This window comes from Rhea pennata, chromosome 7, assembly GCF_028389875.1.
Source record: "Rhea pennata isolate bPtePen1 chromosome 7, bPtePen1.pri, whole genome shotgun sequence".
Lineage (NCBI taxonomy): Eukaryota > Metazoa > Chordata > Aves > Rheiformes > Rheidae > Rhea > Rhea pennata.
This window is the reverse complement of record NC_084669.1, coordinates 22474077-22493600: the sequence shown is the minus strand read 5'-3', so window position 1 is coordinate 22493600 and position 19524 is coordinate 22474077. Positions and strand designations below refer to the sequence as shown.

Here is a 19524-nt window from a genome sequence, read left to right as displayed (position 1 = left end):
GAAGTTTACACAAAATATCATGGGAAAGGTCACCAGAGCTTTATGGTGGAGGAAGGGGAAGAAAACATTTGGCTCCCACTTATAAATAATTTAAAAGAACACAAAAATATCTGTACAAACATATCCAAATAGAAAAATTTCATTTTCCTCAGATGTTGAGAGATTCAGCGACCTCTTGGGGGCACAGGTGGAGGATAAAAGCCTTCACCGCTTACAGGCCTATAAAAAGACACAGAATAAGAATGCATTAAAAAAAAAAAAACAACAAAATAAAAACAGGATAGGATTCTGAAACAACACATAGCACACAATAACATCTCATCCAAGAATGCTGTACACACAATAGTTATTCAAGAACAGCAGCACATATTGATGGTTACCAAAAATAGGTTATCAATGATTCAGCCACAAGCACAGATACCGAAGTCCTGTTTGTGGCCAAATTTTTAATTCAGCTTCTCCAGTTACAGTACTATTATTGTTCCTGGGAGGAGATGCTATAATACTTGGATTAAAATTGTGATAGTATAGTAGCTCTTACTGAATATTAGATGAGGAGCAATGAAAACACATCAAATGCTTAAATTTTTTTTTTCCACTAACTACATATAATTTCAGCTATACTCTTGTCAGAGCCAAACCCACATACAGCACTCACTGCCTCAATGCATCAGTAACTGCTATTTTAGCAGTTGGAGAATTTTATTAACATCTATACTTATATGAGTCTTCAGTGCCTGGACTTCATACATTTGCACTGGTCAGAATAAAGGATGTTTGTATGTTACTCAAGTTTACAGTGCTCTGATCGAATCAATGCACAAAATCCCAGACCTTTCATCAAAACTGGTGTAGCTTTTACTTTGAGGCAAATTGCATACATCAACAAATCTACTTTGATTTGAAATTTGCTAAAGTAAAAAAAGAAAAAAAAAAGAAAAAAAGAAAAAAAAAATCCAAAGTTAACACCTAAAGGGAATTCCCTCTGCATTGCATTTAGCATCTTGTAAGAGAATCTTTTCAGGTGAATCAAATACTAAATCTCTGCCACAGGCAGGATGCTATTTTAGCTGAGTCAGTCTGATTTATTATAGCAAGTGTTGTGTTTCAATAGTGCTGCCTCTTGCAGTGTGCAAAACACAGTAGCAGTATTGCAATAGGCAGGTTACCAACTAGGAAACCAACTCCAGTAAGTTAGATAGATGAGTAGGAAGGATCCTACAATTACTAGCGGTGTTTGTATATAGATAATAGTCTGGCAATAGCCTTATTGAAGGGACACATTCATTTCCCGCCTTGCTGTCTGCCCAGTGCAACCATGTTAATCCAATGAAAGCTTATGGGTGAGCTCCGTTATAACTTTACCTGCTTGCGCCTCGGGGAGGCACTCTGGGAGGCCTTTCAGGCAGTGGGAGAGGCAGCCTCTCCGCTTGGTGGGCAACAGGGCTTTGGCTTCTAGCTGCTTCTGGGACTTCGTTGTCCTAAAAAATAAAAAAGGGGTACTTCAGGATCCAAGTGCTTCTGAAATACTTCTTCACCCCTTATACACACCTCTCCCTTACTGTTGATCCTGGTACATAGTTTCTGAACTGAACTCATTGGCACCTGTAGGCATGTGTACAATGCAACGGAGAAAGCAGACAGATGTACAGTTAGCGATGTGGTATCTGTGTGCCAGATGTTTTGTGAAATGAGATTACAAACTAAGTTTGTCTACCCAGCTAAAGTTTGTGAGCCACCTAGGCATTTAAATTTGAAGTGTTTTGCACTAGTGGCACAGACTGCAGTTCAGAAGCATCTGAACGGCACTAGCAAGGACAGAGGAAGCAGAAGAGGAGATGCAGAAGGGGCTACATACAGCTGAATTTGGTTCTTGCTGGCTTCATGACATAAATGGCTATGTTTTGCCATTTCTGCAAATGCAATGCCAGCCCTGAGCTCTTTTTCTTTTGCCTGATAACAAAGCCATGTACTAAAGCGGACATATATAACAAAGATGATGGCTTACCTCGCTGTCTCCTTCCATCCCACTGCTGACACTCAATATGCTCCGAGTGCTGGAGCGGTTACTTGCGCTACCTGAGGTTAGTAAGAAAGAAAAACAAACTGGTTATTAAATCCTGGTGATGTAACTGCAAATCATTAACTCCGGACTCCTCCTAATCTCATGCTTATGCCTTTCATACACCATTTAATGCTTGTTTAGATGGATTTATTTCCATTGTTACTTTTTACATGTTCGTGATCCAAACAACTACATTTCACACAACACATACCACAAGGCTAAACCATTCAGTTTTCCTTCCTTTCAACAGATCTCTGCTCTATCTAGGCCTGGAGTTACGTTTGAATATCCACAATGATAATCTAAGTGAAAGAGTCCAGTGCCAATACCAGCTTGCAGTGAGATAAATATTTTCACAACTGTTACACACCCAAGTTTTATGTATATTCAAACTGTCGATCCCCAAGCTGTTAACAGCTATGTGAAGGTAGGTGGCTCAGAACATTGTCACACATTCATTACTGGAATAGCTGTGACTGTATGAGAGGTTATCATTCCCACTGGACGTTCACTACTTCCTCCCACAAAGATCCCTAGGAGAGATGGGATTCACCTCACCAAGCGGGGCACATTTGCCTTTGCAAACAGGTTGGCCAGCCTAGTAAAGAGGGCTTTAAACTAGATATGAGGGGAAGGGGGGGTTGTCATAGAGACAGGGTAGACAACAAAACACAAGTTGGGTTGGGGGACCTCCATCAGGTGCATGCAGCTGGGGATATGCATTTGGGACATGGCTATGGGGGACCCCCGTACACCCTTCCTGGGAAACCTGCAGGCATGACCACCTCTTTGAAATGCCTGTACACCAATGCATGCAGCATGGGGAACAAACAGGAGGAGCTGGGGATCTGTGTGCGATCGCAGGGCCATGATCTCATTGCAATCACAGAGACATGGTGGGATAGCTCACATGACTGGAATGCCATCATGGATGGCTACGTGCTTTTTTGGAAAGACAGGCTGAGAAGGCGAGGTGGTGGAGTTGCTCTTTATGTGAGAGAGCAACTGGAATGCATCGAGCTCTGCCTAGGCGGGAAGGAGGAGGAGGCGGTTGAGAGCTTATGGGTAAAGATCAAAGGGCAGGCTAGCATAGAATCATAGAATCAGTAAGGTTGGAAAGGACCTCTGGAGATAATCTAGTCCAACCTCCCCGCTCAGCAGGGTCACCTAGAGCATGGGGGACACTGTTGTGGGTGCCTACTACAGGCTACCTGACCAGGAAGAGAAGGTTAATGAGGCCTTCTATACACAGCTGGAAGTAGCCTCAAGATCACAGGCCCTGGTCCTCATGGGGGACTTCAACCACCCTGATATCTGCTGGAAGGACTACACAGCAAGGCACAAGCAGTCCAGGAGGCTCCTGCAATGCATTGATGATAACTTTTTGTCACAAATGGTGGAGCAGCCTACAGGGAAGGGTGTCCTGCTGGATCTTGTCCTTACCAACAGAGATGGACTGGTTAGAGATGTGAAGGTGGGGGGCAGCCTTGGCTGCAGTGACCATGAGATGGTGGAGCTCAGGATCCTGCAGGAAAGAAGTAAGGCAACAAGCAGGATTGCAACCCTGGACTTCAGGAGAGTGGACTTTGGGCTCTTCAGAGACCTAATTGGTGGAACCTCATGGGTTAAGGCCCTAGAAGGAAGGCAGGGTCCAGGAGAGCTGGCTAATATTCAAACATCACTTCCTCCAAGCTCAAGAGCAGTGCATCCCTATGAGTAAGAAGTGCAGGATAAAGGGCAGAAGACCTGCATGGGTGAGCAAGGAGCTCTTGGCCAAATTCAGACAGAAGAAAGTACACAGAATGTGGAAGAGGGGACAGACTGCTTGGGAGAATTATAGGAATGCAGTCAGAGTATGTAGAGATGTGGCGAGGAAGGCTAAGGCCCAGTTGAAATTGAGGCTGGCAAGGGATGTTAAGGACACCCAGAAGGGCTTCTTCAGATACATCAGCAGCAAGAGGAGGACTAGGAAAAATGTGGGCCTGCTGCTGAATGGGGCGGGGGCTCTGGTGACAAGGGATACAGAGAAGGCAGAATTACTGAATGCCTTATTTGCTTCAGTCTTCACTGCTAAGGGCAGTCCTCATGAATCCTGCAGCCTGGACATGAGGGAGAAAGTCTGGAGAAGAGAAGACTTTCCTTTGGTTGAGGAGGATAGGATTAGAGACCTTCTGGGCAGGCTAGACACCCACAAATCCATGGGCCCGGATGGGATGCACCCACGGGTACTGAGGGAGCTGGTGGGTGTTGTTGCCAGGCCACTCTCCATCATCTTTGAAAAGTCATGGAGAACTGGAGAGGTGCCTGAGGACTGGAAGAAAGCCAACGTCACTCCAGTCTTCAAAGAGGGCAAGAAGGAGGACCCAGGCAACTATAGAGCAGTCAGCTTCACCTCCATCCCTGGAAAGGTGATGGAACAGCTCATTCTGGATGTCATCTCCAGGCATATGGAGGAAAAGAAGGTGATCAGGAGTAGCCAGCATAGATTCACCAAGGGGAAATGCTGCTTAACCAATCTGAGTGCCTTCCAGGATGGAATGACTGGCTGGGTGTAGATGAGGGGAGAGCAGTGGACGTTGTGTACCTTGACTTCAGCAAGGCTTTTAACACTGTCTCCCGTAACATCCTCCTAGAGAAGCTCTGGAAGTGTGGGATAGACAAGTGGACAGTGAGGTGGATTGAGAACTGGCTGAAAGGCAGAGCTCAGAGGGTCGTCATCAGTGGCATGGAGTCTAGCTGGAGGCCTGTGGCTAGTGGTGTCCCCCCAAGGCTCAGTACTGGGTCCCATCCTGTTCAACTTTTTCATCAACGACCTGGATGAGGGGACAGGGTGCCTCCTCAGCAAGTTTGCTGATGATACCAAGCTGGGAGGAGTGGCTGATATACCAGAGGGCTGTGCTGCCATTCAGAGAGACCTGGACAGGCTGGAGGGTTCAGCGGAGAGGAACCTCATGAGGTTCAACACGGGCAAGTGCAGAGTCCTGCACCTAGGGAAAAATAACCCTAGACCAGTACAAGCTGGGGGTTGACCTTTCTGGAAAGCAGCTCTGCAGAGAAGGATCTGGGAGTGCTGGTGGATGACAAGTTGACCATGAGTCAGCAATGTGCCCTTGTGGCCAGGAAGGCCAATGGTCTCCTGGGGTGCTCTGGGAAGACTGTTGCCAGCAGGGCGAGGGAGGTGATCCTGCCCCTCTACTCAGCCCTGAGGGGGTCTCATCTCGAGTACTGTGTCCAGTTCTGGGCTCCCCAGGACAAGAGAGACATGGAGCTACTGGAGAGAGTGCAGCGTAGGGCTACAAGGATGATCAGAGGGCTGGAGTATCTGCCCTATGAGGAACGGCTGCGAGAGCTGGGGCTCTTCAGCCTCGGGAAGAGAAGACTGAGGGGGGATCTTATCAATGCATACAAGTACCTGAAGGGAGGGTGTCAAGGGGACGGGGACAAACTCTTTTCAGTTGTCCCATGTGACAGGACAGGAGGCAATGGGCAGAAATTGAAGCACAGGCAGTTCCGCCTGAAGGTGAGGGGGAATTTCTTCCCTGTGAGAGTGACAGAGCACTGGGACAGGTTGCCCAGAGAGGTTGTGGAGTCTCCTTCTCTGGAGATATTCAAGGCCCACCTGGATGCAAACCTGTCTAACATGCTGTAGGTGACCCTGCTGAGCAGGTAGGTTGGACTAGATGGTCTCCTGAGGTCCCTTCCAACCTTACTATGACTCTATGATCATAGGAATGTTTCCTAGGCCATTTCAGGGCTAAAAATGATAGATGTCTTCAAAAAATCTTCAGCAGTCATTTAAGCAAAGCCATTTCGCCTGTATAGACTCAGAATAGAGAATATTTTTGTGATCAGTTGTGTCAGCTGTGAAGGGGACAGCAACTCACAAACATCTTCAACAGCTATTACATCTAGTTTCAGTCATAAATATACTATGTTCAACATGGCTGTGCAATACTGGGGCATCATTCTAATATTTAGGAACCTATACATGAAGTGGAGGCTAGAGGGTTTCTCAGAAGGTGCAGTACCTCCCCAGCCTGGCTGTGGTAGCTTTCATTGTTAATTTGTACAAGCAGCTGTTCTAGAGTGCTAAATACTGTGTTAGTCTGTTGCCACAATTATGCCAAGGGCATGGGAGCCAAGATGCACACAGCAAACTCTGCAGACAGCTTAACATCTCCCTCATAACCACTTTTAAGTAAATTACCAGCTCAGTCAGCTGTCTCTGACTCCTACCTCAGACATGTGCCAGCTATATCCTGCCAAGAGCTACAAAGGTACTAACCTCACTGGGACTCAATTTTCTCTTCAGAGGACCAAAACAATCTTAATTTCTATGAGAGTTGCTCAGTCTGCAGTAACCATGAGAATTCAGGGACTAATTTGCACAAATTGAACTTAATAAAAGGCAAAGATAATAAAAATGGCTACAGCGTTCAAGTCACTCAGGAGTTCAGGTCCCACAGGCAGTCACTGAAGAAAACACTGTCCTTTATCTGAAAAGTTGAAGTGGTATGTAGAGACCTGTTCTCAGTCTGCAATACAGCTCGGCCCTTCAGATCAGAACAGCACACTGCCTCCTGGGAATCACAGTAAGGCATCATCCTCTTTTCTATGACAGTAGCTGCCATCTACTTTTAAGAACTGATGAGTAGGGATACGCTCTCCCTGGGAAGGTTCAAGGAAGTCTTTCACTTCACTTTCAGGTTTTCCTCCTGAAGAGATGGAGACCAGCACAAGATGCATGCCAAAACCTCTTGATGTACCTGAAGTTGCTTTTAAAGTTTTAAGATCAGCCAACCTGAGGCATGCAGGATTCAGGGTGGCAGTATCAGCACTGGAGATTCAGGAATGAAAGTCTTGTTCCCTGAGCTGACTCCAGAGTCAGGCTGAGAAAATCTTTTCCATTCATCTTTCCCACAGAGAGGGGTAACACTTAGGATTTGCTTACTTGTTGTGCTTGATGTGCTTTCTGTTTTCCAGTCTCCTCGCTTTATCTCCTTTTTTGGTGGAAAAACGTTCTTCCTCGGGGCATATTCATATATGCCACATTCTGGTTTCCCCAGAGTGTTATGAGAATGCCGAATGGGCACAGTTATTTCCAAATCTGCAGGGGAAAATCAAAATGAACACCTCAGAAGGGCTCATGCAAGTCTAGCCCCTGTGAGATAGCTTTGCATCCCAGCACAAAGCTAAACACAATCATGTAAAGGAGATCATAACTGTACATGTGTGAATCATGATTCATACATGTGAATCATGTGTGACATGGGCATCCTTTCCTCAGTCTGGGAAACTGAGGAGTAAATCGGTTTCCCCACAGTTTAGCCAACAGACATATTCTAGGAGCTTTTGAACATGGATGTGAATACTAACATATCATGTTGTAAGTACACTACACAGACATTTCTGCTTGAAGAATCTATTAGTTGTCAGCTGCTTCATTACTACAGAATGTCAGTCAGAGACTGTTACCTGCATTTTTGCCCATCTTTTGCTTCTCCATTTGCCTCCGTGTTATGCTGTCTCGTAGCCGTTTCAGATTTTCCTAAAAACATCAAAAGATGTTCTTTTCAGAGCTTCAGATAAATGAGGCTGCGCAGCTCTCTAACAAGGCCAACAACGTATTTCCACTAACTTTGCAACAAAGCTGCAATAAAGTCTGCTAGACCTGGCCGAAGTCCAAACCATGTCAACAGGTTTTAATCTATCTCCTTCAGAAATCCATGTGTGCCTTCAGAAGCCAGATTTTTTCAGGTGTTCATTGTTTATATTCAGGTCAAGTTCACAGACTCACCAGTATTTGCAGATAAGCAGAACATTTGGTTTAGAACTCCCTCTATTTTCTGTCTCCACTGTCAGTGACACTGGCAGAGAAACAGGACTCATGTTCAAGTCACTGCACAGTCCTTTCGTACTTGCAAATACATAAATCTGAGTTCAGGGGCAGAGAAAGCTGCTACACAACCCAGTGTGAAGGACAGTTCAGAAAGAATTTAGGATGTTCCCATTGAAGCAAAAGGGGAAACCTGGAAATGTAACTGGTAACAGTCTTGTCACCATTGTGCAGCATCACACTGCATCTTGCAGTAAGGAAGGGGAAAGGAAGAATTTCTCAGCAAAGAAATATGTACCTCTGTTGAAGGGGGAACCCCTGGATAGGTGGGGAAGTAGAAGAAGCAATTCTAATGTAAGGCAACATTTTGAACAGAGGTTTTGAATAGCCTCACAGGCTATGAATGGTGATGCTCACAGGAGAGAGGTTCAAGTGCAGGAGGAGGTGACATAAACCTTATGAGCTTTTAGAGAGCCTTTGAGCTATTAGAGAGCAGGAATCCACAGAGTATAGGAGTTTCTCTCTGCCACAGACACCTGCTAGAACAGTGTTGCCTTCTTTATTTATATAAGAAGGGACTCTCATGAGTACCTTCTGCAGAGAGAGAACCCTTCGAGGGGAAGATCAGGAGAAGAAAAATCTTGTTTTTGTCCTGACAGCTCCCAAAGCAGAGTCTGAAAAACCTCAGAGGTCAGGGCAGACTTTTAAACAAGAGCTCCAGGAGAAGCCATGTAAAGTGGGAACCTCACTCTAACTTGAGAATGGGGACTTTAAACTATGACTACTGATTCTGCTGATGAGTGCACTGCTGCTGCCAACTTTGTAATTCCCTCTCTTAGCTCAGCCACCCAAACCCTGCTTCAACAGTGAAAAAGAATGTACCCACACTGAACTGCTTATGATATATATTTTAAAAAGGCAGCTATATTTCTTAAACAGTAGAAGTAGCCTATACCTGTTGGAACCGGAATGATTCCGATCGCTTTTTCTGGTTCAGTTGCCACTCCTTAAAATGAAGTACAGCTTCATCAACATTGAGTATTCCCATCTTCACTTGTTCTTGTAATGTAATTAGCTGTCGTTGACCTGGCGTTTTCATTCCAGCAAATGGATCATATATGCTTGATTGAGACAGGTCCCTTACGGGCCTGACTGCTGGCTCTGAGGAGAGAAGAACACCAAAAATATTACCGAACTAGCAGCACCTGTCCTTCTCTCTGAATACAAACAAATTCAACCAATTTCAGTGTAGCAGAGATGCCAAAAAATTAATATTACGGATTGAATGTTTCCCTAAGTAGCAGTCCTCTGTATTTGTGACATCCAACTCTTTGTCAGGACTAAAAGTCCCAGCTGAGAGGTAGCATTATGTGCAAATGTGTCCTAGAGACAATCTCTTCTTAAAAGTGTATTTTAAGTGACCAGCACAAAATACACTCCTTAAAGTGCTCTGTTTCATCACTGAAAGTCTCTCCTCAGCAAGCCATTAAACAGCTCCACTTCAGCAATCACAAAACTAGGCTCTTCCTAGATAATCTATGCACTGTAACTTCAGAAATTGAACGGTGAAAACTCATCCTATTGATGCTGGGTCTTTATAACTCATTTGCAATGTAGTGAGGAGTTCCCAACACATGATATCAAAGCTAGGATGTGGATCCTGGCACCTGATAGTGCACAAGACAAGAGGTTAAAGAAATAAGGACACAGTCAATGGGAAGCAGTTCACTAACAGTTATATTCCAGAAAATAGCGATTGATGGGCAGTGACTATATCCAGAAAATCAAAAGTGGAACACTCCTCCATGAAGTAATATGGGTCATGACATAAAAAGGGACTTCACAGATGGTTACAGTCCTGTCTTAGGATAAACTCCAAGACAGGAGACGTATGTACAGGATGTGATAAAGGAGTATCACAATCTGTAGACATAAAAAGGCTCCAATGTCACACAAGGTCATAAAGGTTTAATAGGGCCATTCATATAAGACTATTATTCCCAGTCTTGCAAAAATATCCCATACCATATGCTTTTCACATAAATGAAAACACTTCAGCAGATTTGGTCTTGGATTACTGGTAACATTTTGGGGGCAAACTTCTGACTTACCTTTCTTAATCCTTCCTCTAGAGACATAGAGGTTCTCAGGTCTTTGAGCTTTCTGTGCAAAAACTGTAAAACAAACATTCTTTAGGCACTGAAACACATCTCAGGAAGATAGAAATGGCAAGGCTGAACATGTGAAATTCTGCACCTCACTACAACTTATGCTGCCTCTTGGAAGTCTATAGGAGAAAATAGGATAAGGAGTTGTATGGTAGAACTCCCTTTCCATTGATCTCAAAGAACACAGCCATCTGTAAGAGATCTGGCTGTGCTTTTTCAGAGTCCTGTCATGTTTCTCCATGAGTGTGGGAGGAGGGCCACTGAAATGATATTCCCACACTGGACTGGAATTCCTCTTAGCATGTTTGTGAAATATTATGACCAAGTTTTCCAAAACTGCCTAGGAACCAAGAGGTATAGTTTTCTTTGATTTCAATTAAACTCCACCTCAGAGGGAGGGATTGAGGTAGAGAACTATGTCCTATACAAGTGCTATTGAATCAATGACACCATTATATAGCAGCAATGTTTTAGTTTGCTAGATGGTTATGACCTTACAATATCAGGATCTTTCCTATTTAGTTAGATTTGTTCATACTGGCTACAGAAAATCTATCATCCTACTGCTTTCATTAAGAGGAAGCTCAGGTCAAGACCTCAGAATACAACATCCCCACACTTTCAGAGTAGGTAGAAGAGAAATAGATCTGAAAGTGCATCCCAAAGGTAATCCAGCTCTTACAGGCTGAGAAAGATTCCAGAGCCAAATAATCCATAGGTCTCAGAAACCTCATGTTGATTTTCTTGATTGTCATTTGACACCTGGAGCTAAAGTTAGGTCTGTTCTACAATTGACTCCAGTCTGCACTTTATGTCCTAGTATCCAACTCACTTTTGGAGATGTACAGCTCATTGTCTGGCTGTGGAGAGCTGGATTCAGGTCTCGGAACAGGAACTGGAGGTCTGCTAGCCATTTCCTGTGAAATGGTATTTTTTTCCACTGTATAGTAGAGATCTCCCTCAGCACACTGCTGGTACGCTCCTTCCTCTGAATCTGGCACATCAGCGTTACTGCCTACAAACAAGTAAAGTTTGTAAGAAACACAAACCAACTACATTCCTCCACTCTGCACCCAGATGCACTGTGTACCACATTGTTACCAAGCTGGCCATTTCACAGGCAAAAGCTTCCATTTTTGCAGTGAGTTAAAGTACCAGTGCCCTTGAAGATAGGACTTTAAAAAGTCATTAACATCTAGTAGCACATAAATGTTTGCTGCTAAGTCTGTACCATCTGTTTTGGTGAAGAAGCTATATTGGAAAAAGAAATCTCTTAATGTTTTTTTAAGAACACCAGGAATATCCTAAATTCAAGTTAATTAGCGTAACACAGCAGCTAACAAACCAAACAGAGCACTAGTTTCCAAAAACTACTTGAAGCAAGTAAGGAACTCTACAAGGAATTACTCCTTTGTCTGAAAAAAGCAACGGCCACCAGCTGACAGTGTATTTAATCTCAGACCAGCATGTCTCGGGGAGAGCCAGATGTGTGCCTTTGCACTTACAAGGCCCGGCTATGCTTATACCACCTTATCATCTCTGTTCTTCTGTCTTCTCCTAACATGCCTGCAAAATCACAAAGACTAGTTTTCTTCTGCCTGCATGCTGGCAAATGACTGACTCAAGATCACAGAAAGAAGTTAGAGCCCCTGAACTAACTGCTAACTAACTCATTACTAGTTTGTGCTGCTCCACTTTCCCCTCAGGCCCTGCCCATAAGGAGGGCCTGCCTCAGAATCAAGACACCAGAATTACATCCCACTGCAAAGATAGTGACAAAGACAGCCAGCCATTCCTGAGTAGGTATCAGTTGTGCACTTTCACTTGCTAGTTAGCAGGGACTGGAATGAAAATTCACTCTTCATCCTTGGTTAGAAAGTAACTGCATTTGTGAGATCACCTCACAAGCTTCACAGGCTACTTCTGTTGTGCCAGGTCCGAATTCCCAAATGGAAGGCTGTTCATATCAAACAATGTGGGCTGGCTCCTATCCTTACAGATCAAGGAGAAATCTCAAGTTGTATTTAACTGTGCTGTTCCCCTCATGTTTCCAAGTAGGTCTCACCTTCTAAAAATTTCCGGAGCATGGAGTCTTTCGCAGTTAGAGAAACTTCATCTCCGTCAATTGGAGTATCCGGTTTGGACTGAAGCATCTCTACATCTAGGGAAAAAAGAAATCAGGAAGATGAACCTCTTGATTATGCTCTTATACATGTGGAAGCCTAATAAAACCAGATGGTGTGATATTTCTGACTGGACTTTTGGTTTACAGTGAGAATCAAAACAGAAGCCATGCAACTGACTGCACGTATGCCTCAGAAAAGACTCATGAGTTGCTAAATTCAGTCTACCCCACACAAATCTTTGCCAGCTGTCTGATGATCACACTTGAGGGAGACAGACATGATTAGCATCGCTTAGTGAGAAGCTCAGACACGGCTCCAAGCAGACACTGAGTATCAGTTATTGCTTTGAGAGTGCTGGCCAAGTGAGTCTTTTGGCCTCTGCACAGGTTTCCTGAGAGGCCAAACTGGGTGGAAATTTTGTGGATTGTCATAACAAGACATCAAGAGCAATTTGCCCGTGATGCAGAAGTTGTCATTTTTTTTCTTTATAGGATAAAATTCAAAACAGTTGGATGTGTTAATTAGACTAGAAGGTGTTTAGAGTGATGAAGGATAATTTAGTATTGATTAAGGAACAACAATAAGCAATAAGGTACTTCATGAAATCACTGCTTGACCCAAAGGATTCTTATTAAAAATATAAAGCATTATAAAGCAATTGTTGAGGCATACTATAAGAGATCTGCTAATATGTAAATTGGATGGTTTGGGATACTTCAGAGAATATTTAATAAATAGCTCTCTATAAATTTCTGAGACTTATTTTTTTTTAATATCTGCTTATCTGCTGCCCTTTTCTTTCTCTCCCTGCAAAGCTGAAGAGCATGGAAGTAAAAAAAGGGATAGCAATATGTTAGCAAGATTTTGACTTATTAGAATGGGGTATTTTAAAGAGTAATTGTCAAAGAACCCACTGAAGGTCATGTGAATGCACCCAAGCTAGCTCTCAGACGTACACCTCCAACAGAGCCACAGCAATACTGCATACTGCATGGCTTAACCACTCCAGCAGCTTCATCACATTACAGCCCACGGCAAGTTACCTGCTCTTGCAGCCAATTTGCTCACCACCAACCTAATTGGAAGTTCACTTGGGTATCACAGCACTACAGGGAAGCAGAGATTTGCTTCGGGACTATCTTTCTGCAGAGTGATTTTTCCACTTTATGGCAAATAGTATTATTATTTTTAACATAGCTTTTAGAAATGAGCCCTGAGCAATTACAGGCCCTCCACAAAAACACTACTTTAGGGATTTGGGGGCAGAACAGAATGTGAAAGTTCCTTTCATTCCCATTTTTTGATGTGCTCCACAAGATTACTAAACCAGCAGAGCAACAGGATGCTAAAGGGTTTGTTATCTGTCACACAGTCAGTGTAGTTAAATTTTTCATTCAATTAATTTTCCTTAGTAGACATGATTGCCACCTTACTGCCCTCTGAGACATGGGTCTGTTCTGCATACAGATTAGACCTAATATCTCATCCATATACCAAATTTGAAGAAACAATCTGGATTTCTTCAGTGACACCTTCCGTTCAACTAGCTGCAAAAACAGGATATTGAGACAGAATTGACAAGGGGAAGGCACGCAAAGTCTGGATATCACAACCAGGTTCCCAGATTTTCTTGAAACTACTGGGGAAAACTGTTCCAAAGGGCTAGCAGGGAGAAGGGTAAGTACAGAGTTTCTAGGTGTCAATCTGCACAGGATTTAGTAACTTTGAAGAAATGTCTTAAGAGACTTGTAGTTTCCCTTTGCAAGGTTTAAGGTTTCAGAAAGGACCAGCTTGCAAAGAGATCTACAGAAGTTATGACCTACTGACCGTTCACTAGAGTTAAAATACGTATGTTTGGGGAGCTTTTAGAAAGTAACAACACTCTTCTTTAAACACTCATAAACACTGACCGCCAGGTATTCCTGCACATGATGAAAGCTACCTCTTTAGAGATCAGTTCTTCGTTATGTAAGACAAAGGCCTCAATGTATTGCTGTAAATCACATCCCAGAACTTTAAAAGAAGTTACATTTTTTGTGCACAATTCCTTCATTTTGCTCAAAGAAAACAAGGAGGCTGCTGTTTCTTCCATTAACTATGTTAAAAAGAAAAAAAAGCACAATGTTGAAAGATTTGTTGCTACAGAACAAATGTGGTAGGAAAGGGAAAGGGTATGCCAGGGAGTAGATTAAGGGCACCACAACTTGCTTATATGTGAACTACCATCTACTCTTTAGGTGTTAGAAGTTCTCTAACAGATTTAAGATTTTGTGATCTGCAAACCACCGGACAGCAGACTTGACTCAGCTGAAACTCTCTAGAATAAGGATATCTGCATGGAACTTGCACTCTCTAGGTCCGAGTGTCCACACAGTTGGTATATCAGAAACAGTGCTAAAAGTCAGGCTTTCTTCCACCCATCCTTTGCTATTGCCCATGTCTGATCTCGGATAGAGGAAACACAACTTGTCTGTTTCCAAAGTAAAATCGCATAATACCTCCCAAGATGACTTTAAGGCTGAAGTCTCATAAATGTATTGAAGTCAAGAAAGAACATTCTTTTTTCTCCAACTGAAGAGGAGAAAGAGAATTCAAAAGGGGCTTTATAATTTCAGTCAGAAGAACTGTGATTAGAAAATGATAGTGTAAACCTGAGAAATACTGACGAGGAAAGAAACGCATTTTTCTTCTCTGAAAGAGGAGAAAATGCTGAGATTGAAACATGACCTGTATCCAAAAACACAGGATTCTTATCAGTGCCTTCTACTACACTTTTGCTTTGGTGACAACAAAAAGTAGGAAAAGGACTGGATGAAAAAGTAAATCTGGGATTAGGAATTAGGATTAAGGAAAAGATCACAACAGCAACAGTGATGCTGTTTGCAGAATTTGGGCAGGTCTGAAGTGTAAGAGGTGATGCCATTCCCTGCTGTCTACAGGGCTCCTTTCTCTGTTGCTGCTCAGGTACTTCAGACTCTTCTCTGCATACATGTATGTACATACACATATGCACACACACCATGCTTCGTTCCTTGACCACCAGCTCAGCAGTTTAACCTTCACAGATCAAAAAGGTTTCTAGCACTTTTCAGGAGTCCTTGCCATCTAAGCCTCTCCTGCATGCAGCTCTAGCCCACCCATAATGCTCTGTTTTGCAAAAATCACTAGGAGGTGCTGGTTAGAGAAGAGCAAAAAAAGCAAAGCACTTCATCTGATGCTATAGTTCATACTACCAGACTGGTATGACAGAAATAACTCTCCCATCACGGTATTCAGCTGCTGTTTGTTACAGTGTGCGAGTGACTCAGTTAAATGAAATTTACCTTCAGCCTGCACCAACCTGGAGCAAATTCCATAAGTTCTTTGGAAAATTGTGTTTGACTTTAAAGATACTTGAAAAGTGTAATAAAAGGGAAGTGCTCTTCTGGAGTGGGGAACAATTACAGTTAATGATAAGAAATTAAATAAATAATTCAACTTCATCATTAGAAACAGCAAACACACTAACAGCAGGTGGTAGTAAATTTGCTCTGATTTGCCTAGAGGAAGTGCTTTATGACCTGTACTGCTGAGGGCATTAAGACCTGCCTGGGAAAGAGCTCTCCCTTCCAGTTGAGGGAGAGGCAGCATTTCTAGATTAACAAAATCTTCTCTTACACGGACAATTAGCAACTTACTACAGCTGTGTGCAACTGTCATACTGCATCAGTTTATATAATACTGGCCCTTGTACAGCTTCTCCACTTTCCCTATAAAAGTTTCCCCAAGACCAAATGTAGACAAAAAACATGCATAAAAGTGCATCAGAAAACAGACGAAGAATGAGGAATGCAAAAACAAGCATAGCGCTCATGTAACTAAACATTTGATACTTCTTTTAATTGATTGCAATGGTTCCAATCTCGCGTTACCTTGTTCCCAGACCAATTGCTGCCAGACAAACTGACTCTTTGGTGCCCAACCTTCCTTTGATCAGATCTCTGAAAACCTGTGGTGGAAGCACATTCTGACTGCAAAAAATGGGCACCCTGCCAGTATGGCTACACTTAAAATAACCAGGTGTTACCCTTAACACCACAGCCGTAACCACTCACATAAGGACTACTCTGACTTGGAAAGTACCTCAGCAGGAGTTGTTGATGATTTCCTAGGGAGTTTTTCATCCCCCAAGAGCTTTAAAAGTTGGTACAAAAGCTTGAACTCTTTATTTGTGCAGTCCTAACACAGCCAGCACTCCCATGAACCTAAATGAGGGCTTGTCCTTACACTGCTATCTTCAGTATTAAAAAAGTACCTTCACTTTGAGAGAACCAATTTTTGTGAAGCTTTGTGCCAATTTAACTTTACCTGTTACAATATAGATAGATTTTAAGCACTGTCCAGACAAGTCACGTGTGTTCTTCAGACAAACAGTAACAGATTAGGTAAGAAATAGAGATTTTCAGTAAAAGACTCTTGGATGGAAGGTGATAGATGTGTGTGCACAGGAGCAAGAGACAAAGGGAACTCTAGAATAAGGAGAGAACATACTCACATTCCTTGCTTTACAGATAAGCCATATAAAATGTCTATCTAATAAGGAAAACACACATTTTAAAACAGACTCATTCAGCTCTGCTTTTGAATAAAGGAATCAAAAATATCTCCATTAGGGTCAGTTTGGGTTTTTACCTTTCCAGTCTTACTAGGCCTGAAGAACCTGCAGTGCCTTTGCACAACGCAAGAACTGTCTGATGCTGATCCCAGAGACCTCTGCCACCCCGCTGAAGTGGCTGCACTTGCAGAAGGCATCCCTAAAGAGCAGAGGCCTACAGGACCTTCAGTACTGGGGAGGCTGGAGGACAGCAGGCTGACTCAGGCTGCAGATGCACAACCTTTCCCATCACCAGGCAACCATTCCCAGCCACTCATCTCCACACCCCATCAGCCAAGCAGCCTGTTTCACTTGCTCCATTCAAAATGCAGGCTGAACTTCTTCCTGAGTTCTCTCAGTCAGAATAAGTCAGAGTAGGAAAACATGTCTACTTAAACGCTTAACACAGTGTGTTTGACTGAAACGGGCAAAGGGACATGCACACAAGCATCTAAGGCAGTAGACTGAGGGAGGTGGTGATCTTCAACAGGGAAGAAAAAACAAGCATCTCAGAGCAATTAGCTCTTCCACTAACAGTTTGCAGGAGTGCTTTTTGTCTTTTTTTCTTTTTTTTTCTTTCTTTTTTGTTTCTTTTTTCTTTTTTTTTCTTTTTGGACAGTGAGCAATCCTGACCTAAATTTGAACCAATATGATGCTTTGATAATATTTTCAGAGCAGCTTTCCGGAGTTCAGTTCAGAAGTAGTAAGTTATGGGGAGCTTGATTTGCATCCATGAAAGAAAGGAATATGCCCAGCATGATTTCTGGGATATCCAGACATTTCAGGAGTGGAAAAAAACAAGTTGAGATTAGTGATTTTAAGCATGATTTTCCCTTTCCCCAGTCTTAGTCAACCAATCTCATTCAGAGGTTCACTCACTGACCCAAGGCAGAGCTTCCAAACATCTAGAAACCCCTACCCCCATTATAGGGGACAACAGTAGCTTTGTTCCTTAGAAGTCCAACTGGCCTTAATGCTTATTCTACCTTCAAATGAAGAATAATCCTGGTTTAGATAGCAACAAAAACTTCACAGAAAAGGGCTTATGATTTCAGGCACAGAACTGACAACAAAGGCTCCTGGACTTCACAAGCAGAAGTGTGTTTTATAGTGGTATTTAATCAAAATTGGGGAAAAAACAGCCCAGGACAGACATAGTCTATAAGTAAAAGCTTTTCAGTATGAAAACTTTTCTCCTGAGGCAGCATACTTAAAACTGCAGACACACTAGAAACCCTATGCAGGTATTAAATTATAATAAAGCTAGGTTCTGCGCTCATCCAGGAAACCATAAAATACACCTGTGGGATGAAGCCAGACCAAGTAGGCAGATAAATAAGAACAGCAAATTTGCAATTGCTTAACATAGGTACTTAACTTTACAGTCAGCCTCCCAGAATATTAATGTGATAGACAAAGAAGTTAAACACCTGCATGTTTACCAGAACTAGCTCTACATTATTAGCAATAAGCAAGGAGAATTAGAATAACGATTTTTCAGTTTTAATCTGTTTGGTACACACACTTCCAGATCTCTCTTTTTTTCTTAAGCTACTGAGGTAAAAGTTCAGCTCTTGTTTCTGTTTGAATTTCCATGCTGTTAGTAAAATCATGTCTTGCATAGAGTTCTTTTCCACTAATTTCTATTATTCAATGTTCATCCTCATATTTTAGACCAGTGTCAATTATGAATTAGCATTAATGCACTGGAAAATATTATTTTAAATGTACAACTGCTTTTGCATTTAAAAACAACAGAAATGCTGACCTCCCTGCTATTCAACTGAGACAGTATAACACATACAGGAGCTTTCACTCTATTGTAGCAGATGTAAAACACAACTGAGGCACTCTAGCCCCACTGATTGTAATCAGCCATGTTTCTGGAAGAAGGGCATTCATAAATTAGTACCTACAAATTTTAAAGTAAAATTACAATTGCACAGAAAGCACAGAAATCTAGATTGAGGCTTTCACTGAACTGTGTTTACAGACTTCCTTTTTAAATACATACAGTGTTCCAACAAAAGCAGTAGCTTGGAAGAAGGCAGCTAAACAGATTTGTGGAATTATGACAGAACATTCTGCATCACTAGTGTGATTACAGCATTACAGCTTCCAAATCTAACCCTATCCCAAACCTCAGTTGCCTTCATCCTCTGTCAGACTTTTTCACTTCTGCTCAGAATCTGGAAATAACAAATGCTCATCTGGTCACCATACGAAGTGCCCGAACTCCCTGGATCTCAGAAATGAGAGATAGGGCACATTCTAGAAGATTCAGTCTCTTCCAAATGCTACCTCACTTGCTCAGAGTTGAGAGAGTCCTCAAAATAATGAGAAAACAGCTCTTGACCTTGAACCCTGACAATTATAAAAAGCCTTAGAGCACTTCCAGGTATCTCTTGGGAACAGACTTCTGGTCCTCCTCCTTCATATCGTAGTGTACAGCCTATATCTGCAACAAGCAGCCACCCTCTTTTCAAAGTCTCAACCTAGGAACAAGTTTAATAATCCACTTGCATCCCCCTATCCTTCCCACACACCAAATACATCGTTATATCTTCTGGCATTCACAGTACTCCAAAAAACATCAGTTTCTATTCCTGTCTTCACAGGATGTAGCTTCACCTTTCATTAGGCAGACAAGCCTCTTCCCTCTATTAATAAATTCTTAAGGACATCTGAGTACCACA

General features: G+C 42.6%; 1 protein-coding gene across 1 annotated transcript in view; it reads right to left on the bottom strand.

Annotated features, from left to right (window-relative positions):
• Window positions 1–19524, bottom strand: part of PIK3AP1 (phosphoinositide-3-kinase adaptor protein 1) — a 50813-nt gene continuing 31289 nt past the window's right edge. Inside the window, exons 9-17 of the mRNA XM_062580212.1 lie at window positions 12135–12230; window positions 10902–11084; window positions 10013–10075; window positions 8857–9062; window positions 7541–7613; window positions 7017–7172; window positions 2009–2079; window positions 1366–1481; window positions 1–219 (exon numbers count right to left, since the gene is read on the bottom strand). Of these exons, the coding sequence (XP_062436196.1) occupies window positions 165–219; window positions 1366–1481; window positions 2009–2079; window positions 7017–7172; window positions 7541–7613; window positions 8857–9062; window positions 10013–10075; window positions 10902–11084; window positions 12135–12230 (1019 nt within the window). The 3' untranslated portion in view covers window positions 1–164. The remainder of the gene's footprint in view (window positions 220–1365; window positions 1482–2008; window positions 2080–7016; window positions 7173–7540; window positions 7614–8856; window positions 9063–10012; window positions 10076–10901; window positions 11085–12134; window positions 12231–19524) is intronic.